Source organism: Alligator sinensis, unplaced genomic scaffold (assembly GCF_000455745.1).
Source record: "Alligator sinensis unplaced genomic scaffold, ASM45574v1 scaffold337_1, whole genome shotgun sequence".
NCBI lineage: Eukaryota > Metazoa > Chordata > Crocodylia > Alligatoridae > Alligator > Alligator sinensis.
In genome coordinates, this window is record NW_005841927.1 from 3,440,958 (window position 1) to 3,462,963 (window position 22,006).

General features: G+C 56.9%; 3 protein-coding genes across 8 annotated transcripts; 2 read left to right on the forward strand and 1 right to left on the reverse strand.

Annotated features, from left to right (window-relative positions):
* Positions 1 to 2: 2 nt before the first annotated feature.
* On the forward strand, positions 3 to 5,494 carry EIF3I (eukaryotic translation initiation factor 3 subunit I; the record flags this gene model as incomplete). Its single annotated transcript, XM_006019404.2, has 10 exons — positions 3 to 110; positions 451 to 538; positions 1,094 to 1,159; positions 1,894 to 2,043; positions 2,153 to 2,280; positions 2,484 to 2,594; positions 3,093 to 3,182; positions 4,255 to 4,328; positions 4,517 to 4,609; positions 5,091 to 5,494. Coding segments are annotated over 10 exons (990 nt in total), but the record flags the coding sequence as incomplete, so codon positions are not given.
* Positions 5,495 to 5,636: 142 nt separating this feature from the next.
* On the reverse strand, positions 5,637 to 13,220 carry LOC102374466 (myotubularin-related protein 9-like). 3 transcript variants are annotated; one of them, XM_025198619.1, is made up of 11 exons: positions 13,000 to 13,220; positions 12,273 to 12,332; positions 11,371 to 11,479; positions 10,680 to 10,805; positions 9,949 to 10,122; positions 9,211 to 9,428; positions 8,711 to 8,875; positions 8,227 to 8,368; positions 7,768 to 7,988; positions 6,857 to 7,008; positions 5,637 to 6,740 (listed from the first exon to the last, which is right to left on the reverse strand). In XM_025198619.1, the coding sequence occupies exons 1-11, from the start codon at positions 13,194 to 13,196 to the stop codon at positions 6,604 to 6,606; spliced, it is 1,701 nt and encodes a 566-aa protein (XP_025054404.1). In that variant the 5' UTR covers positions 13,197 to 13,220; the 3' UTR covers positions 5,637 to 6,603. The 3 variants fall into 3 exon arrangements, with proteins under 3 accessions (XP_025054404.1, XP_025054406.1, XP_025054405.1); XM_025198621.1 differs by lacking the exon at positions 12,273 to 12,332 and having other exon boundaries at positions 8,711 to 8,872; XM_025198620.1 differs by lacking the exon at positions 12,273 to 12,332 and having other exon boundaries at positions 9,211 to 9,485.
* On the forward strand, positions 7,934 to 20,449 carry FAM167B (family with sequence similarity 167 member B). Of its 4 annotated transcripts, none has more exons than XM_025198622.1 (4): positions 7,934 to 7,970; positions 9,971 to 10,065; positions 16,201 to 16,504; positions 18,083 to 20,449. In XM_025198622.1, exons 2-4 carry the CDS (start codon positions 10,052 to 10,054, stop codon positions 18,344 to 18,346), a joined length of 582 nt encoding a protein of 193 aa, XP_025054407.1. In that variant the 5' UTR covers positions 7,934 to 7,970; positions 9,971 to 10,051; the 3' UTR covers positions 18,347 to 20,449. The 4 variants fall into 4 exon arrangements, with proteins under 4 accessions (XP_025054407.1, XP_025054408.1, XP_006019406.1 ...); XM_025198623.1 differs by having other exon boundaries at positions 7,942 to 7,970; positions 9,974 to 10,065; positions 16,097 to 16,504; XM_006019344.3 differs by lacking the exon at positions 7,934 to 7,970 and having other exon boundaries at positions 9,944 to 10,065; positions 16,097 to 16,504.
* Positions 20,450 to 22,006: the final 1,557 nt, after the last annotated feature.

Here is a 22,006-nt window from a genome sequence, read left to right on the forward strand (position 1 = left end):
CCGCGCTGTCCCCGCAGAAGCCGATCCTGCTGCAGGGCCACGAGCGCTCCATCACGCAGCTCAAGTACAACCGCGAGGGAGACCTGCTCTTCACCGTCGCCAAGGACCCCGTGAGTGTGTCCGCCCCTCCCCGCCCGCCCAAAACCCGGCTCTGCCCGAGCCCGGGGCGCTTCATCCCTGCCCGGGACACGTGTTTGGTTTCCACCCAACACCAGGGCGCCCCCCGCCCCCGCCCCCGGCTTCACAGTCGTTGTAACCCGGCATCTCGCGTCCACGCCCCCCGTTCCTCGTTTCCTCCCAGCTGCGATAACCTGCCTCTCGCATTCGTGGGCGCTGCGGTCCGAGCCTTGAGATCCTCCGTGCGGTTTCCCGTTTGACGCTAAGTGGGGTTCGCGTACCCGGCAGCATCGGGTAAAGCGGACGCTCGGTTTACTTCTGTTGTTCCTCCAGATTGTCAACGTTTGGTACTCGGTCAACGGAGAGAGGCTCGGCACTTACAACGGTCACACGGGAGCTGTCTGGTGTGTGGATGCAGACTGTATCCTTTGGTTCCTACGGCCTGTCTGTCGTCTTCAGGCTCTTCTCCAGTGCCGCCGTTGGGGTCGGGCGGGGGGGGCTACGGTACAAGTGATCCTTGTCCAACCTAGTATCAGACTCTTTCCTTTACTCTCTGCTGGATTTTGCCCCCTTCCTTTGAAACGGGAAATGGTCTGTGTGCTGTTGTGCCCCAGCCGCACTTACCCTTCACCCCTGCAGGCTGATATAACGTACTCAGGCTGCTGGTGAAGCTGGGGTTCCTGGAAGATCGTTACAAAGCAATCTTCTCTTCCCACTGCAGACGGTAGTTGATAAATGCGGAGCAAAAGCGTGTCTGAATGTGAGAGGAGCCTGGTTCTCATGGCACAAATATCTGGCCGCAGCATCGTGAAATGAAAGTTACTTAACACGCATCTGTCGCATTCCTGATGCGTGCACTGAAACTCTTACGTGTCCTGCGTGCGTGTGTCTGTGTCCTACTCTAACATGTGAATGTTGGCTCCTTTGAGGTGATGGGGCGTAAGGCTTTGTTGACGTTCCTTAACTAATGGTTCAGGGGACACGAGGCATGTGCTTACAGGCTCTGCAGACAACTCCTGCCGGCTCTGGGACTGTGAAACAGGTAAGACAAGCTGTTGGGGAGAGGATCTTTCAAGCCTTTCATCAGAGCACAGCTGAGTCCATGAGCTGGGGAGTAGCAGGGTAATGTGTTGGCTTCTCACTTCAGCAAAGGCACGTTTCACTTTGCCTGAGGCCACTCACGGAAGGGTGTGCTCGTGTTCTGATTCCTGCCCACTAAGAAGTATTTTTGCCCTCTTCACTATCCAAACTGATCTGATTTGATGTCTTCAGCCTGGAATTGGTGCTGAGGTGATGCTTGTGTTGGGGGAACTTGCACTTTATCTCTGACCAGAAGGGTCGCTCCTTGCTTTGTGAGTGTGTAATTCATCCAGCAGCTTAAAAGAAATTCTTACTTGTGTGCATTTCATGAATGATATTTCAGTAGCTGAAATGGTGTCATCCTTTTTGAGTAAAAGCATTTGGGCGGAGGCCCACAGAGCATGCTTCTCTGACCTGTAGTGAAGCATTAAGGTGCTTGTTTACCAACTTGGGAGACTGCTGCGAGACCCTCTTCAGAGCCCAAAACATCACTTGCTGTGCTAGCTCACTAATCAGTGGGGACTTGAGCAGTGAGAATAGACTGGAACTTGCATTAAATGACTTACAGGTAGTTAAGCTGCTGACCACAGCCTGTTCTAGTTTCCTGTCTTTGGTTGGTGAATGGTGAAATTAATGGTGTGAAACTCACAATGTGGTGGTCTGGAGCTGTCCACTGAGACTTTGCCCTGCGTCTAGGAAAACAGCTTGCCCTAGTGAAGACCAGCTCCGCTGTGAGAACCTGCGGATTTGATTTTGGAGGAAACATCATCATGTTCTCCACAGACAAGCAGATGGGATATCAGTGCTTTGTGAGCTTCTTTGACCTGCGGGACTCCAGCCAGATTGGTACGGAGCCTGGGCAGATGCCTTCGTGGGGGTGGGGAGGCTCTGATGGCACCTTCTGTCAGCAATTCAGTTGGCAGTGTTGTGCCTGAGCCACTCCTTCCTTCCCCAGAGAACGATGAGCCTTACATGAAAATCCCATGCAGCGAGTCGAAAATCACCAGTGCTGTGTGGGGCCCTCTGGGGGAATTCATCATCGCAGGGCATGAGAATGGAGAGTTGAACCAGTTTAGTGCCAAGGTGAGCGTGATGCAGAGCAGGATTGTCTGAGGGAAGAGGGCCACGTGGTGGGCATCCCACGGCATATGAGCTGGACTTTTGTGAGCCGTGGCGCAGGTGTGGGCAAGGGGCACTGGAGTATGATGGCTGGGGAAGGTATGTGCACCTGGGGCGCTCTGGTGCTGGTGGAGGGTGATCATTAATTTTGCTGTGTCTGGTCCCAGTCAGGGGAGCAGCTCACGAATGTCAAAGAGCACACCAAGCAGATCAACGACATCCAGACCTCACGGGACATGACCATGTTTATCACTGCCTCCAAGGACAACACAGCCAAGGTGAGACCTCTCTTGGCCCACCCAGTGGCTCTAGGACGCTGAGGGAAATGGCCATCTCGACTTCTTTTTCCCTTCCACTGTTTGAGGCTTCTCTCTAGAAACTTGTGGGTAACCATGGACCCAAACTTCTTTTACACCAAAGCAAATGTCTGCTTAGTGGGAACAGCCCTGTAATTAGAGGGCTGCCTGGGCTAGATGGACAGGCAGGGGCAATCATGCAGTGGTTTCAGAGCTGAGGTGGAGAAGGGGCACTGTGTGCTGCTCTTCTTGGAGCATGTGCAGATCTTTTTGGGACTTAAACCTTTGAATCAGAAGTCTTACCACGGACTGTTCTGGACCCATGGCACTAATGAGCCCTGTCCAGGGGTGGAAGCCGCTGTTCAGGCTGTTGGGGGAGTGAGGCCTTCCCAAGGTATTACCTTGGGACAGGCTGGTAGTGCTGGCTGTCGTTTCTTCCAGCTCGTTCCCAGGGTCACCACTGCACCTCTTACCTCCTAGCTCTTCGACTCCACGACACTCGATCACCTGAAGACGTTCCGGACAGAGCGGCCCGTGAACTCTGCAGCGCTCTCGCCCATTTTTGACCATGTAAGTGTTTGCCTTGGGGCTGCTGCGTCATAGATGCTTCTCCTTTTGCCAGGCCCTGGCATTGTGGCAAGAAAAGAGAGATTGAGGGTGGGGAGATGGGGACTCTAGGACAGGATCTGGCAGTGGGCAAAGAACATTCAGTCCATCGGTGTCTTGCATCACACTCTGATAATGGCATAATTTCCTCCATCTTTCAGGGGCAGTGCAGGGCTATTCCCTGCAGTATATCCATGTCCCTTCTATACCACTATGCCCCCACCCCTGCATGCAGGGCTTGCTGGTGGCTCCTCTTCCCTCCCTGAACTTTAATCAGTGGTGCTTCTAGTGTTGCATCTCCAAGCTTCTTTGCTGCCCCCTGGTGAGTCTTGGCACTGCAGCCTGAGATGCTGCACTAGCTCAGGAAGGGCTGATCACTGGTCCATAAGACGCTTCAGCCTGCCTCAGTGGGGATGGGAGGGGGATGTGGAGAGAGACATGGCTGAATTAAAACTGTTTCTTCCGCTGTAGCTTCCAGCAGAGGTGACAGGGAGGGAAGAAGAGGGATTTACTTAGGCTGAAACCTGCAGCAGAAACCCAGGAGGCTGGAACCTCCTGCCATCTTGGCGTGTCAGAGAAGAGGAGTGTGGGCAGCCTGGCTGGCTCTCAGAGTTTTTTTTAGCTGCTGCCAGTCTAAGCATCTGTGCAACTGCAGCACTGGCAGATGGGAATGGCTGGAGAGGAGTTGGTATTTGGAGTGTTCCTTCCTGCCATTCCTCTGCCAGGGGAGGGGAACGTTGCTGGAGTAACCAGCGCAGTGTGAGCACAGGCTGGGAAGTCTGTGAAAGCCCTACAGGGATGAGTTCTAGGCCTTCTGTTTTGGGCTTGGTAAATGGTTCTCAAGTGAGTGTAGCTGAAAGGTAAGAGGTGCACAGCAGATGTCATGGAGCTCTAGCCATGGAGATCAACCTGACAGGAGCAGGCGTCTCATGGGTCTCTGCTTCAGTTGCTCTGCTGAGTACATGGAGCCTGGTACCTGCCAGGAGTGATCTTGAAGCAGCATCTAAGTATGTTGGCTGCTTTTTCCCCCTCGCAGGTCGTCCTGGGTGGTGGACAGGAGGCCATGGACGTGACCACGACCTCTACTAGGATTGGCAAGTTTGAGGCAAGGTTAGTTCCTTTTGTTCCTTCAATGCCAAGGCAGACGGGGGCATGGAGGGCAGATGACAAGTGCTACTGCCTACCTTCTGAAGCAGCAGAAAGAGTTGGTCATGGAGTACGCCATGCCCTCAGACAACCCTCCCCATGCCTGACTGGGGCTACAAGCTGCTGACCCAGAGCCTCTTCCTTGTTCCCAGATTCTTCCACTTGGGTGTTGAAGAGGAGTTTGGGAGAATCAAAGGCCACTTCGGTCCAATAAACAGTGTTGCCTTCCACCCCGATGGAAAGAGGTGAGGATTTTGCTATGGGGTTCAAAGTCACTGCTGCCTATTCAGGTTGGAGTCAGGCTTTAATGGGCTACATTCCACCCCCTCCCTGCCAGCGCACCTCAGTGTTGACCTGCTTGGCCGTGTCACGATCTCCTTGCACTGCAGTATCCTAATCCCGTGGCCCATCCTGGAACACTGAGAAAGCCGCAACCCCCTGCCCCCATCCCCGTGCAGGAGGGTAGAGCCAGCCTTGCTTTTGTATCCGCAGTGACTCTTAATATAGATATGACTGGGTGTCAGTGTTGTATCTTAGGGCTTGTCTGCACCAGGGCAGCCGGAAAAGATGAGACCAGCCAACTAGGATCATACCTTTAAACTGCTGCTCCGTGCATGCATGTAGACAGTGGGGCCTTTGGGGCACTGACAGGGGGACTGGATTTGAGGGTGGCATGACCTCAAAGGGACGTTGGAGTTTTGACCTTTCCTTGTTACTCCCCTGCAGTTACAGCAGCGGCGGTGAGGATGGCTACGTCCGCATCCACTACTTCGACCCCCAGTACTTTGAATTTGAGTTTGAAGTTTGAAGCACAGTCCCTGCTCCTTCCTTCATTTCCCCCCTTTCCTTTGAATGGTTTGTCATCCCCCAGTTCCCTCATGCAGCTGTGGCAGAGCCCAGGTTAGTCAGCTCCCATGGGAAGCAGTGGGTGCTGAGGTCATGCGTAAGCTGTGATGGGCATGGGAATGATGCTTCGTGGAGATAGCCTTGACGGCGTGTGGCCGGTAGGGATCAGTTCGCTTGCTGTCTGCTCTGCAAGCCACCAACTTCCTGCCCTCCTTGGGGATATTTATAAATCAGTGGGAAAATAAACTCCAAAGGAAATAATAAATATAAATCTTTCATAAACTGAGACAGTGCATCGTGGTTCTGCTGGTGGCTTGGGAAAAGCCCAGCCCAATGGTCTCTGCTTTTCCAGCTATGCTGGGTGACTTGCTCCCATACACTGGTGATACTGAGCCTTCCTAGCCTAGGAGGAGCTGGGACCTTGGACTCTCTTCCCCGGCTGTGGTCTAGTCCTGCTAGTTTAACGCCAGGCAAATAGTCAGAATTGCTTAGGCCATAAATAGGCTGGAAAACAATGACTGGCTGCTCTCTCCTTCCTGCTGGCACACATGCAATGTTGATTGCTTTGTCTGTGAGCCAGGCATGAGGCTGAGCCAACTTTTTCCTCGGGGGGACAGTTATTTCCTGCCCTGGCAAACGTTTGTTGCAAGCCCTTCCTCTCCCCTGCGTCCCTGTCCAGCCTGTATGTAGAGTGAGGGGGACTTGGAGCTTCTCTGCTCTCTGCTTGAGCCTGGTTCTAGGTATCGGTGTCTTGCTGACTGCAGCTCAGGTGGATATTGCCGCTCGGGCTGTGAGGTGTAGACTGGAGGGGGTTGAGGAGAATGGATCTAGCGTTTGACCTTTCTGGCTGCTTTGCAGTAACAGTGCTGGGGAGACACAGGCAAAACCTCCAGCCCAGCCACCCTGTGGGAGGAACCATCGAATGGAATTGCTGGACAAACTGATCTTCCTGGTACTCCCCAACCCTGCTCTCAAAGTCCATGTCTAAGCCTCTGGCCTGGTGCCAGTGAGGTTCTGGCTATCCTAGAGTAGAGTGAGGGCATGTATGGGCTGAATGGAGTCATCTCCCTGAGGAGCAGCCCACTGCTCCCAGGCACTGAAAGCAGGAGGAGACAATGTGAGAACAGTCCATTTTACTGTCTGTGCTTTGGTTATAACACCTTGAGGTAACCCACTGGCCTCTGCACCAGGCAAACTCAGTTCAGAGCCTGGCTTCGCAGTCCAGGCTTGCCAGGGCTCCAACAGAGCCTGTGACCAGCACAAAGCTCCAGGTGAAAAACAGCAGTTTGTTTTTTTTCCCCACCCCGGAGGAGGATGAAATGATGGATCCGGGGCCTGGCAGTGCCTGAGCCACCAGCTGTCCTGAAGCAACCTCCCCTCTGTTGTGGTAAGGTCAGTGGGGGAGTAGCAGCTGGGAATGAGCAGCACCATTGGTCCTCGTTGGTGTTTCGCTGCCTTCCACCAGTCGCTGGATTTCTGCCCAGGCCTCATCCAGGTACTGGGAGGAGCGGATCCACTGGAGGAACAAGCCTGCGGACACAAGCAGTCAGCACTTACTGCAGGGCAGTCAGGAGTTCTTGGCTACTGAAGGCAAAGCCCTTGCAGGGTGTGTGTGGTGGTGGGGAGGGAGCCTACAGAGCACTTACCCTGCCAGAGCTGCAGGCTCTGGGGTTCCACGGACGGCCAGATGACCAGGGCGTTGTACGAGTACAGGGGGTTCAGGTATTCCTTCTGCTGGTTGGGCTGGTTCAGCCAGGACCAGAGCGAGTGCGTTGTCTCCTTCACTTTACACAGGGACCTGCAAGTGTGTGCAGAGAAGGGACCTGGAGGTTGGCTAGTGGCTGCCTGATTTAGGGCAAAGCCCTGTCAGTGACTTGGGCTTATGGCTACATGCTGGGACTGTCAGTTGAGATCTCAAGTCCCTTCATGTGGGTAAGAAACTGGGTGGCAGTTATTTTCCCCAGGAGGTGTCGCCCACAGGCTGCTGCCTGGCAGGGGGACAAGTGGCTTTGTGTCCACAGGGAAAGGGGATCTTGTGGGGGTAGGAACATCCCTGCCCTTAGGTGCAGCTCTTGGCTGTTTCCATTGAGACATGTTTGCTCTGCGTCAACTAGTGGGCATGTGCTGTGTCAGATCCCTTCCATCCTGCGGCTCGGCTTCCCTAACCCAGGCCACTTTGGCAGGTCTAAGGGATCGAGGGACTAGCCAGGTGTGAAAGCCCAGGCCCTGCCTCCCTAGTGGCTTGGCAGCCTCTGTTGTGGGCAGTGAGAGCAGGACACACGAGGGTGCAATATGTATAACTGGAACACCTGGTTTGTGCCTTCACTCCCAGGTGATCCTTCAGCTGGGTCCAGCTGTGGAGATCAGATAACTAGCAGGCCCTGGTGGGATGAAGAGGTCAAGGGGCCTGGGGGACATCCCTACTACCCCATGGTGCATATGCTGATGCTCCAGGCTGGCAGCAAGTCCACCCCTTCTGGGACTTGGGGTGGAGAATGCCATCCTCATGCCCCCCGCCCAGGGCCCTGCCAGGGTGGGGGCTGCACTTGGCACTTGCCTTTCCTTCTCGCTGTTGCACAGGAAGGTCCCGTAGGCGGAGGCGTAGCTGTTCTCGAACAGCGCCAGCAGGAGGCGCTCGCTGAACTCCAGGGAGAAGGGGAACTGGCGCCCCAGCTGCCCCACGCAGTCCAGGAAGAGGAGGAAGACGGGGGCTTCCTGCTTGAGCCGGGCGTGCGAGTACGCGGAGTGGGCGCAGCGCAGGTGAAACGGATGTCCCGCCTGTCCAACAGGGAGCAGGGGCCCCGTAAGCTGGGGGGCACCAGACACGGGCTGCCTTGTTGTTCCCAGGACAGTGGGGGCCTTGGGGGGTCAGGACTGGGGTGGGGCAGGTCTCATGGGTTGCCATGCAGTCCCAGGGGTGAGATGCCGCCCTCCTTCCCCACAGCCAGGCTGCTCCGGGGCAGTGTCACCTCCCCTCCCCTTCATGTACTGTCCCCTGGCTGAGGAGCTGGGTTACCTGGATCCACTCCCGCTCCAGCAGGTGCTGAAATCCCACCAGCGTCCTACAGTCTGGGTCCAGGATCACTTGAGCCAGTGCTGTCACCAGCAGGGTGGTGTCTGTGCCCTCGGCTCCATGCACCAGGATGCAGGCCTCTTCCCTGAAAGCAAAGGGAACAGGGTGGGTGACAAACATGGGCACTGCCCACGAGAGGGGCAAGCTCGTGCCAGGGAGGGAGGAAGCAGCAGAGCAGGGCTGGTGGTGGGGAAGCCTGTGTCTGCCTGGCGGGGCTGCCCCTACCACAGCTGCACAGGCAATCTGGGCCCGTGGGGAGCATGAACGCACCCCACGGGTGCAACCCTGCCCCGCTCACTGACCCAGGCTGGCTTCTGCTCAGCCAGGATTTCTGCAAGGGGAAAGCCAGGCCACTACCTACAGAGGGAAGTGGGGCTCCCAGCATGGCAGTCCCAGCTTTGTCCCTCCTTGGCCCCATTCATCTCACCTCTCCATGCACTGTGCGGCCAGGCAGGCAGTGCTCAGCGCTGCCTTGACGTGGGACAGCCACTTGGAGCTCTCCAGCTTGCTCAGCCAGCGGTCCATGCCGAGGGACGGGTCATTGCAGGCTTCCACCAGCTTCATGAAGCTCTCTTGCAGCGGGCGGCCCCTGCTTGGGGGAGGGTGGGAGAGAAGCTGTTGGGTCCTGGCTCAGAGCGGGGTGATGCTTTCTGGGCTCCTGCCTGGAGTCTGCGCCAGCCAAGGGGAGGAAGGAGCCTCCACCCCTGGTCCCCGGGGGGTGATAGAGTCAGCATAGCCAGATCATTAGTCAGCCATGTAACGAGCGGGCCAGGGCTCAGCCCAGCCTCATGCCATGAGGCAGGGGCTAATATTGAACGTTAGTGCCATTCCTTCCCATAGCCCAGCCCAGAGATCCACATGCACAGAGTGGGAGGTGGATTTTCCCCCAGCCTCAGTGCTAGGTGCTGCACGGGATCAAGTACTGACCTCTCCAGCGGCCTGTGCAGCCTCTTCCAGCCGAGATAGGCAGCTTTGGGCTCAGAGCCACCTCCCGTCATGCGGGCCTGCTTGGCAGCCTGGGCTGAGCGGGTGTCGATGACAAAGCCACGCGCCCTCCCGCACAGCGCAGCTTTGAGCAGCAGCTCATCCTCCTGGCACCGCTTTTTGTTGGGGCCCATCAGTGGCTGGCCACTGCGGAGCATCACCTGTGGGGCAGAGATGCTGGGGCAGCTGGGCTGATCCAGCCCCTCCCCTGTGCCAGCCTAATGAGACAAGGAGCACCCCCAGCCTCATCTGCTTGTCACTGTGGTGTCTAGAGAAAGCCCTACTTGCCTTATTCCAAGCTAAGCAAGGGCTGGCCTGTTTGGTGGCTGAATGGGAGACACCCCCCTCCCGGGTCTACAGGGTCAGGGTGGTCAGTGCTGGGTGGGATCCTGTAGTTTGACTCTGCCTCCTTGTCCGTCTGCTAGGGGATGGCTTTCTTTGCTGTTTTGTAGACTGACTTGTTATACTGTTGCAGCGAGCTGCATAACAAACTGTGCCACCCCAGAAGTGGCTGCATTTTGATCCCTCCTGATGGATCATTTTGGCTGCGAGGTGGTTTGGGGTCTCCAGAGAGGCTCCCACATAAATGTAGTGCCCTAGCTGCTGGGCGGAGAGGTTCCCTGCCTGGGTGCGGCTGTGGTGCCAGGAAGGGAGCTGGAGCGGGAAGGGGATGGCACTCACGGTCTGGTTCTTCTTGTGATAGTAGCTGAGGACAGGGAACCGGCCCCCCTGGCGGAAGTGGGCGATCTTCCTCAAGGCTTCATCATCCACTACGGCTGGCACAATGATGGCTGATGGGTAAGTTGGGCAGGTGGCAAAGTCCCTGTTCACGCTGCTCAACCTCCAAGCACTTGTCTAGAAAGGGCAGCCGTGTCAAGCTTTGTCCCCAGGGCTTTCACCCCGGGGAGGGGAATGGTGCACATCTCCTACCTAGCCCTAGGATAGCCCCCTGCAGAGGCCAGCTCAGTTTCCAGGGGCCCTGGCTCGGGGGACTTGCCAAAATAGCTGGGGAAGTGTATGATGCAGACACCTGGCCCCGTGGAGCTGGCTTGTCTCCTGCAGGTCCGCAGGCAACCATTCAATGAGGGTAAGTGTCTGGCTGCTGATCTGGCTGGGCAATGAAGGTCTCCATATCCCTTCTTCCTGCCCAGAGCCAGCTCGGGCCTGTTTCAGTGTGGTCCAGGCAATCTTCATTCAGATCAGACCCAGCTGCTGCCTTCCCTATCCCAGCCCACCAGGTGTGGCCCATCTCCATTCTAGTGCAATGCCAGCCTCCCTGCTCTGTGCGCCAGGGGTGAGGGGACAGGTCTGGAATGACCCAAGCTGCCCTGGCCTGCCATGTGTGTGTAGTGCATGCAGGGCTCGATCCCTCCGCCTCCCACACGCTGCCCTCGCTGCCTGTCCCTGCTCACCTCCGCGACTACCTGTTGGTAGTAATGGTGGGGTAGGTAGAGATGCCAGCCCTGCTCCAGCTTCATGCTGTGGGGTCTGTAGAAGAATGGGTACATCATCATCACCGACTCCACGGACGAGAGGGCCTAGGGAAGGAGCAGAGGAGTTGGTCTCTAGGTGAGTTATATGGACCTATGTGTCCACCCAGTGCTCGCCACGTGCCAGGCCAGGGCTAGAGCAGAACCATGCTGGATCTGCAATACAGCTGCTGGGGGTCACCTGCCAGAGGACACTCCCGCTCCCTGCCCCTGTGTTCTGCATGTGCAGCCCACAGCTGAGTCAGGACAGCACGTGCTATGGGGTCTGATCCCTGTCTCTCTTTTCCAGTCATGGCACAGACTGGGCATTGGCTTGGCTGGGAGCAGGATGGGGTTCCTAGTGAATTTTCAGGGCACAGCTCTCAGCTGGGGTATGGTTAGGTGCCCCTGCCTGATGCTGCTGGGCTGAAGGGATGGGCCCAGCAGGTGCCTCTGAAAGCCAAAACCTAGCCCAGTGCAAACAGAGCCTGGGGAGCTGCCTATTTATCATTAACACAGGTAACTGCAAAACAAACACCAGGCGGGCACAGCTGGGGCTTGCTCTTGCTAAATGTCAGGTACTGCTCTGAAGTGCCTGGCCGGCTGTTGCCCTTCCCAGATGGCACCAGCTAACCTCGATAGAGCTGGCAATGTTGAGACATTCCTCCATGCCTGGGATCTCCAGCTGCAACACCCGCAGGTCCTTGCACTTGAGCGTGATGGTGCCCGAGGAGCTGGCAAACCTGTGAGAAGCCAGATATGGGGAGGGCACAGAGTCAGGTGCTCTGTGGCTGTTTCTCCCCCTCCCCTTCTCAGGGAGTCCAGCTGCTGCTGGTGACAGCCTGGATCAGTGTGTGTGCACGGGGTGGGGGGGGAACATAAGTGTATGCGTATATGAGGAAGCGCGTGATGAACACAGGTGATAGACGCAGGCAGGTAAGAGCGTGTGTGAAGACACTGTTAGGGACCCTATTGTTCAAGCGGCTGGGCAGAGAGATCAAGCTGGCTTGGGAGAGGTCTGCACTGGGCTCTAGCTTGTACTGCTTGTGCTCAAAGCTGGCACGGGGGATGAGTGACTTGGAAGGGGAGGGGGAGCTACGTGTACCTAGATGCAAAGTAGGAGCGTGTGCCTCATGATGAGGGGCATGTTGCTATGACCAGAATCACCAGTGCATGAGAGTTAAAGCACGTGTGACCACACGTGTCAGAGCAGCTGTGGTTTCCAGGCAGATCAGTTATCTGTGGCTACAGGCTCATCCCTGACTGCTAACATGAAGGTGCTGTTTGCTTTCTGCCAGCCCTGCCTTTCCTCCTGCCTCATTGCACCACGGGGCCCAAACCCACTGCCTTTGCCCTAGTCCTCACCGAAGCAGCAAGGCCGGAGTTGTTCTCATCTCTCTGCGGGGTGCAAGCTGTTAAAGCAAGAGCAGCAGACAAGGGAGAGGCGGGCACCATGGCTGCCTGGACAGGGAGCTGGGCTCCAGTTAGCACAAAGCCAGGCAGGTTAGCAAGGCAATACAGGGTTAAAAGCCAAACCTGGTCTCTCGTGGAGAGCTGTTAGTCCTGGTGCTTTGGTACCAGCCTAGGTTCTGAACACTGAGTCACAGAAAAGAAGAGAGGTTACTGGGCAGGCCTCAGGGTTACTGCCCCTGATGGCAGGTTTGGGGGCCGGGGGAAGCAGAGAGTGGAAGGAGAGGAGAGAGTGAATTGTCCTGCGTCCAGCTGGGCTCATGGGGACACTTGGCACTGGGACCTGAAGTTTGGGATCCCAGCCAGGGCCCCATGGCCTGCCTGGTGCAGAGCCAGCTGGATTCCTGGGAAGGACTCGGGGCACTGAAGGGGCTGGGAGGCTGCACGAGTGGTGTGAATGCTGAGCAGCAGGGACATCTTTTGGACCCCTGCTTCCTGCCTTGTCCACTGTGATCTTGGGTGCCTGAGTGTCGGGGCCACGGGAACCCTCCTAGCTCCAGCCATGCTCAGACTCCCTCCTCCCCTTACTCAGCCGGGCGGGCTTGGAAGCCACTTGGCTGCCTTTCTGCACCAGCTGCAGGGATGTCTCCACCTTCAAGGAGGTGGGAGAAGGATCAGCTTGAAGAGGTTACATGAGAGGATGAGAGGGGAAGGGCTGGGGGCCTGATTTGAGGAACTGTGGGTTGGGGTGGGGGGTGACTTCATTACAGGCTGCTCTGCCACAGGGCAGGGGATCTGCCAGGCTCATCTCTCCCGCTGGTGAGGCGTTTGGCAGGGGCCGGGGGAGACTCGCCTCTTCTCTACGGCGTCCACGTTCCGGATGAGAAGCCAGAGCTCCACTGTCCCCTGCTCCCCATCCCCGCCAGGCTGGGACGACAGGAGCAGGTGATGGCTGGTGATGCACAGGGTCCCCTTGACCGCTGGGACCCCGGGGCCCGAGAGCAGCACGTTCTCCACCTTGGCAGTCTTGATCAGCTCGGAGAACTCCATGGGGACGGGCTAAGCCCCCGCGGGGAGTGGGGTCACACGGTTTCACGTGGCTGTTCCCCAGGGGCAGCCGGCCCCCAGCACCTGGACAAAGTCCTTCTGCAGCCCCAAAGAGGAAGAAGGAGATGCAGACTGAGATGGGAACAGCCCACGGCAGGCACGTAGCTCCTCTTCTTTGCAGACTCCCTCCCCAAGCCCCAGCCAGGGCTCTACCATCTCCCTCCCTCCCTCCCCTGGAGCTCGGCAGTGTCAACACTACTTCACAGAGGGGGAAACTCAGGCATGCACAGGGACATGACTTAATACCCAAGAGGAAAGCAATGGCAGAGCCGGATTGATACTCTGGAGTTCCCATTTCCTAGGCCCGTACTCGGGCTGAGAAACTGGTCCCCACCCTGGGCCTCTTCTCTGTATATCTATATCGTTGGCAATGCGCTGCTCATGGTCCCTGCCAGCAGGATGGTTTAAAGGACCTCATGGCATCTGGGTATGTTTAAGCTTCAGGTGAAAATGCAGCCAGTACCTTGCAAGAAGCAACTTAATCATCACGTGCATGGCAGCGGGGCCTGTGGACCCCCTTGCACCAGGTGCCATGCAAACACCAGAAAACCCCTTCACAATGTAAGATTCCTCCTCTGAAGAAGGCTCTTTCTGCAAACTTCCCCCCCAGCCTGCTACTCACCTCTATCTTGGGCCCCATATCAACACCCTTCTAGGCTGTGTTGGACCTAACGGGATCCAAAGCTGCCATCCTTTGATGGGCTTGGTACGGGCAGATCAGCCTGAACCTCTCGGCTGTACAGAAGTGCTGGGGCAGCCTCTGTTCTGCTCCCAAATCCACCAGCTGGCTGAGGAGCCTCCTCTTGAGGAATAAGCAGCGGCAGGAAGCCAGAGCACCCCGAAAGCCTGGGATACAGCCACGGTCCTTACCCGCTGTGGGATCCGCAGTCCTCACGCTGCAACTCAGGACCCGGAGCAGCAGAAGTTTGTCACGGCAGGTCGTGCTGCAGAGGAGCCCGCACCTATAGCCCTCGTGCTGGGAGCAGAGCAACAAAATGCCGCTTTGTCAGGACGCGACATGCAGGAGTGCACAGGTGCCGCGGCCTGGGCGGGCGACGCAGCTGCCTATGGGGCGAGCGGGGGCCCTCCGAACAGCTGCCGCGCTGGAGAAGTTGGTGATAAGCGAGGCATGTTTGGAGGCGCTCGTTGGGAAATACAGTAACAGGAACTGAGCAGGCTGCGTGTGGGTGAGGCTCAGAAACAGAAAGAGTGCGAGAGGGAGGATGTGGGGTTTAAGGTGGCCTGGCTGCTCTGGCCGGGCTTGGGCAGCTGCAAGGAGCCCAGGGTCGGGGGTCACTGGCCCGGCACTGACCTGCAGCTGGGGGGTGTCAGTCTGGAGGCTCTTCCCATGTGTCCTTCTGGGGACAAGGGAGTTCCCAGTTCTGGGGAAAACAGGAACAATTGCACTGGTGACACGGGGCAGTTGAGGCCTTGGTGTGGACGATGTGGGAGGCTGAGCTCCTTCGTCCCTGGGGCATTGCGTGGGCCGAAGAGGAAGGAGGCCTTTGAGGCAGAGTCTCTCCACCTCTAGCCAGGATCCCTCCTCTCTGGAGGGAGCTGGGGGCCGGGGTGGTGCAGAGAGGGGCACGGCACCTACGAGGAGCCCTGCATGTCCGTCCTGTTGCCCCAGGGCCCTGCCCAGCCTTCTTAGCTGCCCGGAATCCTCCGGGACTTGGGCCAAGCCTCCGTTGCCCGCAATCCCCCAGGGCACCGGCGCCGTATTCTCTGTTGCCCCAAGCCCCGGGGCTCCTGCCACACTGCAGAAGGGCAGCCCCTGGCACCCCGCTGTCCATGCAAACCTCTGGCTTCCTGTGCTGGGCATTTTCCCTGCATGTCGACCAGCCCTTGTCCTTGGGGTTGGGGCTGGGGCTGGGGCTGGGGCTGGGCAAGGCTGCGTGCAGCCTGCTCTCCCTCCACCTGTCTCTGGAGGGCGCCCAGTCTCTCCAGGGCCCCTGGGTTCCACCTTAAACACGGCACAGCTGTGGAGAAGCAAATAAGCCACTTGATAAAGTGACCTGGCCAGGAGCCCTGAGCACAGCTGGAAGGGGGTGACCAATAAGAGCCCTCCAAGGGCAGGATTTCTCATTAGATTTATAGGATGAGAAGGCCCCGGGCTCACGCTGCAGCCTGGGAACCAAGGGAGCTCTTCCCTGCCCCAGTTCCTTGTAAACTCGCAGGCACCGACTTCTCCATCCCTCCGGATTCGGTGCCTGCTCAGTGTGGTTGCAGTGGGGACCTAGCAGGAGGGAGGACAGGCCTGTGGGCATCTCACCTAGGATGCCCGGGGAGCAGACAAGTGCCACGCCAGGTGCAGGGATGCACAGCTGTACCTTCACCTTCCTGCGGTGGCAGCAGCCTTTGCCATGCCACCCCACCCCGCTGCCTGCAGCGGTTCTCAAGGGCTCTGTAGCAGCCCTTCCATCTTGAATCTCTCCTCTCTCGCATGCTTTGTGAGTCTGACCATCGATTGAATGCTGAGAGGCCTGGAGAATTGGAGGCACAAGCGTTGTGCAGCAGAGGTAGCTTTCTTTTCCTCTTGCTGCAAAGCTGTCCTGTGTCCCTGGTGACCTCTCGACTCTGCCTTGATCTCAGAGCTGGGTGGGGAGTCGGTGTCATTTCTGCGCTGATAATAGACCGGGAAGGGAAGGAGTGTCTGCGGGATAAATTACTTTACACTCCTCCGGGCCCTTATATCCTCATTGAAACTTCCTTTCAAAGAACAGGGTGTCTCCTCCCAGCTGGAGACAATAATACAGAAACAAATCCCTCTGCAGGCCTCTGGCTAATTAAAGTTCCTGCTCGTTTATAATTATCACTGGAGTTCCAAACCTTTATTGTTCCAGGGATAAATAACTTGCTCGCAGCTCATGCACACGCACGCAGACCCAGCCGGCTAGCCTGCGGGTGACACTGCTCTCGTCCTCCTGTGTCCCGCCATGTCCTTCAGCCACCTGAAGTTCAAGGAGCTGGGAGAAGAGGAGTCCAACTCGGATGAGGAGAGCCTGGACAGCGTGAAGGCCCTGACAGCCAAGCTGAAGCTGCAGACCAGGAGACCCTCCTACCTGGAGTGGAAGGCCAGGGTGCAGAGCCAGTCCTGGAGGAACGGGGCCAAGGAAGCCACCATCGGCTTGCTCAAGGAAGAGCAGAGTGGAGACGTGGCTCCAGAGGGGAGTCCTGCCCAGAGGGCGTCGGGCGGTATCTGTGGGTTTGCCACGATGGACGATGCTCTGGAGTGGCTCAGGAAGGAGCTGGTGAGTACCGCCAGCAGCTCTGCTAGGCATGTGGCCTCTTGGAGAAGAGGGGGATGGAGAAGGCAGGGAACCTGGATCCAGGACCCCATGGATGCTGACTGCCGGGCTCAGCTTGGCATCCCCCAGGGCTGCAGGGAAACAGAGAAGATGGCAGGGAGGGAAAGAGCCCCTGCCTTGGGCTGGGAGCTCAGCAAGTCCCCTAGTACCAGGCCCGGCTGCCATCACACCTGTGGCCTGCGGGTGTCCATTTGAAGAGCAGCACCAGGCTAGATCCTTCTTCACGACCTCGAGCTTCTGCAGCCTCCTGCTCCTCCAGGCAGGACTCTCAGCCCAGCTGGCCTTTGGCATCTTGTGGTCGATACCCCCGGGAGCATTTTGAGGGGTCTAAATGGCCGTTTTGGTGCCCTCCCCAGGGCTCATAGGGCACTTTGTCTGCCTGGGTGCATCTGCGCGTGAGCTGCGTGTTCCCCGCTGTGTCAGGGCGGGCTGCTTCCTCTGCTCTCCTGGGAGGCTGGGGCAGATGCGACCCAATTTTGGTCTGACCCATTTTTTGGTGCCCCGCGGCATCACCCCTCTCAGCTGGGGCTGTCCCAGTGCATTCTGGGACTGTCGGGTGGCAGGGTCAAGGGCTTCCAAAGGAACGCTGTGGCAGAGCATCGTGGGATGGAGCCGTAGAGGGCAGGAGGATCGTTGAACCAGAGCAGCTGCAAGGAGCGTGGCTTCATCCCATGCTAAGGAGAAATCACTGCAGCCAGGACTGATTCGTCCAGACCCGAGGGAAACGCCCTGCAGCAAGTGCTTATCAGAGGCCTGGGGCAGCTTTCACATGGGTGTGTGCCGCTCCATGTTTGACCCAGCTGTTGGTGCCATTCTGCTTTGCCTTGAGTGATCTGGACGTGTGTGTGTGTGTGTGTGTGTGCGCACGCACGTACATTGATGTGCGACTCTGGCATTTGCCTCTGTGTCAGTGTGTCCTTGTCTGTACATCTGCAACGACGTGTCTCCTTTTTTGTCCACGTGTCTGTGATTCCTTGTGCATATCTGGCTGCCTATCTCGGAGTGTGTGTGTCTGTACAGCTGTGTGTATGTGTGCCCATCTGTGTTTTTTCCATGCATGACTCCTACCTCTCTGTGTGTTTGTGTGTCTGTCCACCTGTCTACCCCTGCCCATATCTCCGTGTGCATCTCTGGGCCTCTGTCCCGCTTGCTGTCCACGTCCCGCTGCATCTTCTCATCCTGCTGCCCACAGGGCTCTGCTGGGAGTGTGTCGACAAAGCCAGCTGCAGGCATGGCTCTCTATGCAACGCTTAACCCAGGCAGCCTGGAGCCACAATCACTCTAGAAAGGCGGCAGCATGTGCTCAGGGGCCCCCAAGAGCTGCTATGGAGTTGAAGCCCGCGAGCTGTGCTACAGTACGTGTGCTAGCTAGGAGAGAACGGGCAGTGCAAGGCTTGGGTGGGCATGCTGTGGTCATGCCATGCTCTGCTGTGCAGACCTCCCTGCTGGGGCTCCTCTGTGTCTGGCTCCAGCACAGTCTCAGTGGTGGCTCCCTCATGGCTCCTCTTTCCCGCTGCACAGCAGGAGATGCAGGCCGTGGACCACCAGCTGGCACGGCAGCTGATGCAGCTGCGAGGGCAGATCCACCGGCTGAAGGTGGAGCAGGCCTGCCACCAGCACAAGGAGATGCTGGACGATGCCACCTTCGGCCTGGAGGGCTGTGAGGAGGACTCGGACCTGCTCTGCAACATCCCACCCAAAGCTGCCTTCCTCCTCTCCACGCCGCTCAAGCACATCGGCGTCACCCGCATGAACATCAACTCCCGCCGCTTCTCCCTCTGCTGAGGCTGCCAGGCTCCCCCGGGCTGTTGAGGGGCACCGCCTGGCCCTGAACGTGGGCAGCTGTACCACGCATCCCTGCAGAGATGCTCAGGCTGAATGTAAGAACCCAACAGGCAGGTTGGAGGGAAAACAGTGCGGGGTTGCAGTATTGCAGGCTGCTGGCTCTGGCATCCTGCTGCCTTGCTTGCTCCTATTGCCCAGAGGTGCCTCATCTCTCCTTGCTGAGTGTCCCTTGTTGATGATACTGCAACAGCTTGCTTGAAACCAGACCTGGCAAGACTGGGCCAGGGCTGCCCTGATCGCCTGGGACCTGAGGCATGGATGGAGCTGGGGAAGTTGGACTCGCCTCACTTCTGTCTTCAGTCCTCAGCTCAATCCCTTGCAACTGGAGGGATGTGCGCTGCAGAGGCTGGCGGGCAGCAGGGGAGCTGAGCCCTGCCTACTCCCATCACATTTGGCCTATTATCTGCCTCCTGCTGCCCTGCGGTGGCTTTTGCCCTCTCGCTCCTCAGTCCCTGCTCCCGGGGGGTCTCTGCTGTATGGAGCAGCATCTCCAGGATGCACAGAGCTCCGCATTTGCCATAACCCCTGAGCCTGCACAAGGTGAGCAGCCCTGCAGCCATGTGGCGTGCACAAGGCAAGCCAACTCTTCCCAGCAGCATGTGATGCTGTCATGGGAGGGGAGGAAGCATCGCTGCTGAAGCATCTGCGGCTGCAGTGACGCATGCCACATGGCTGGAGGCTGCTTGCTGATGCTGAAAAGCATGAGCAAACTTTCCATGCAGCAAGAAGAGAAGGCGGTGCAAAGGCGGCTTGCCTTCTGTGTGTCACATGTGCTAGTGGCCTCCTTGCCACCCCCAGAGCTGTCTGATCCCAGGCTTGCACAGACAGGGCCTCCCTCCCCTGTGCCACACACCTACGTCGAAGCCCCTAGTGCCGGCCTGACTCGGCCTGGGGATTACTTCTGATCAAGCCATCTAATCCATGTTCCCCCAGCCTTGCGCTGAGTGGGCCGGTCCCCTCCCCCTCCACCTCCACACTGCTTCTTGGTAATGGCGGAGGAAAAAGGCGGCGAGCACCTTGGGTTTGTCACTCGCTTCCGCTACATGCTGCTGTTTCCATTCGGTTTTGCTGAGGCCTCAGATGAGAGGGGTGCCGGCTCTATGGGGAGCCAGTGAACAGCCCCACCAAAGCAGGTGCCTTTGTTTGGCCACGTGCATGGCAGCTTCTGTGTTTCATGTTCTCTCTGGCTTGTGTGATGACTTACCTGCAGCTTGGGGACTTCGGTTTTGTTTTTCCTCAGCCCCGCAGGCGCTTGCAGTCCCCACCCTGACCCCTTGTTTGGGAAGCTGATTTTTCCAGGGAACGTTCGTTCCTTTGGCTGAGAGTGATGAACCCTGACTTGACACTTTGCCGCGGATCTTGGAGCACGGTGCCAGATCTGTGGAAGCTCACAGCCTCTGCTGAGGGCCGTCGACCAAAGAGGGAGGCTGCTGCTGATGGAGGCATGGGTTGAAAGTAGTACAGCCTGCTCCAAGACACCTGCAACTTGGGGACAGAGCTGGGAGGAGAATCCAGGGGCCCTGTGTCCTGACCCCCTGCTCGGCTCAGACCCTTAGCGAAGGAGCTGAACCCTGAAACCCTGGCTGCAAATTTTCAGCCCTAAGTCCCACAGCCTCTGTTAGAACAAATTGCTGCTGGTGCAGTAAAGAAGCCTGCTAAGGATCTTCTGGCTCCAAGCCTTCAAAGAAAATACAGGAAGATTGTCAGAGCTTCACAACACTGAGATCCCACTGACCTTTTTCAAACAAAAAAGCGTTCTTATTTTGCCTTGAAAAATGGACTGAGTCCCTGTCCCCCCCACACCCAATGCTTTATCATAAAAGCAGTCAATATTTTTGCCATTTTTCAGTGTTTTTGATGATAAAAGAGGATGCTAGATTTTTTTTTTTTTTTCATGATCTGTGCTGGCAGATGGGAAGTGGGTGCTGATGGTTTTGTCGCTGCTTTCCAGTTGCAGAGAGGCTGAAAGCCTGACATATTCTTTGCAAAGCGAACCTGTCTTTTTTTTTGTACAGTTGCCATAACAGCAATAAAAATGATTGATTGATTGCTTTGATGGTATTTATTTATTTTTTGGTCCTGAAATATCCTAAAGCAGGTTTGCAAACTTTTACGCCGTGCAAGAGGCTTGTTTTGCCTACCACTGAAACGCAGCCTGCTTTGGGGTGGGTCAGAGCAGCATGTTAACAAAGCAGAGCAACATTAGGACAGGAAGTGAAGCTGAAACCACATCCAGTCAAACTGGAAGAGGAATTCAGGTCTGCAGGTACATGAGCAGGAGTCTGGACAGGATACCAAGTTGCTAGGTCAGCTGGGTGGAAGTGCTGAATTGAGGGTGTTTTAATTATTGCCTCCTGCTCAAGCTGCCCTTTCCGCTAGCCCCCTGGAGAAGTCTCTCCGAAGACAGCTAGCCAGAGCCCAAGCTAGAGCAACATCCATACGCGCGTTGCTGCCTGCGGGGCAATTGCTGGCATAAAGATCGCAGCTGGGCTATGGGGAAGATGGAGGCGCTTCACTCCTACGGTTGCCCTTGTTGTTCAAAATGCCCCTGACATGTGCCCGGGCATATCGCCCTGTATGGAGGTCGTGGCCCCCTCATCGAGCCTCTCTCCCCTGTTGCTCTGTGTCATATTCTCTTGACTTCCTGCCTTCCTTCTTGCAGAGCCGGCTGTTGGTACCTGTGGCTTTGCATTTGATCTCACAAGCCAAGACAATAGCTTTGTGGTTCTTGTGCTGTCAGCACTGGCAGAGCGTAGGGCTTCGGCAAGGTAACATCGAGTGCCTCTGAAGATGATGTCTTCGCTGCTCAGCCCCTCTCTGGAGAGGAAAGAAGAAAGCCAAACCCTTGCTCTCTGTCAGAGAAGGCTGGCTCAGTTCCCCTGTGGCTCATTACCTGCCTCTCTCACGGCCTGGCATATGTTTGCTCTCTGGGTGGCGATTCTGGAGACGCGTGTCCTGGTGCCTCTGCCACCGACTGGCTGTGTGACCTTGCCCATGTTCCTTCCTTTTTCTGTGCCCCTGTTTCCACTCCCACCTTTTATTTTTCCCCTTCGTTTTAGTCCGCAAGCATTGCAGGGCAGTGGGTTTTCTCTCGCACCACGCGTGCAAAGTTTGGGGCCTTGTGCAAGCGGTGAAAGGTGAGGTATGATGGAGGACTGCTGGGGAAGAGAAATTCCGATTCATTTCTCAACAGAAGGCAGGCTAGATTTACATCTTATAGACTAAGTTGGAGATAAGCTTTTGGTAAGCACAGGGCGCTCTCACTTATTGACACTGGGCTTTCAGGACATGTTCGTACCTCTGAACCCTTCACCCTCCTGTCAGACCTCACCCTCCTTGGCCTTGTCTACCGAAGTCCAAGCAGAACTGCTGAGTTAGCAGCCAAGCTGCAGCTGCTTGTGGTCTGCTCTTGGTGGTGTGTTCAGGCCCTGGTACTTAGCACATCACCCAGTCACCGTGCAGGACGTGAGTCAGGGGTGCATTTTGCTCTGTCTGCTGGTAACGGTTATCGCTTGTGCGGTACAGCACAGAGTAGGGAGAGATCATGACATGGAAAATGATTCGGCAGTCCTGCTACAGCTCCAGGGGCACAAGTTCAAG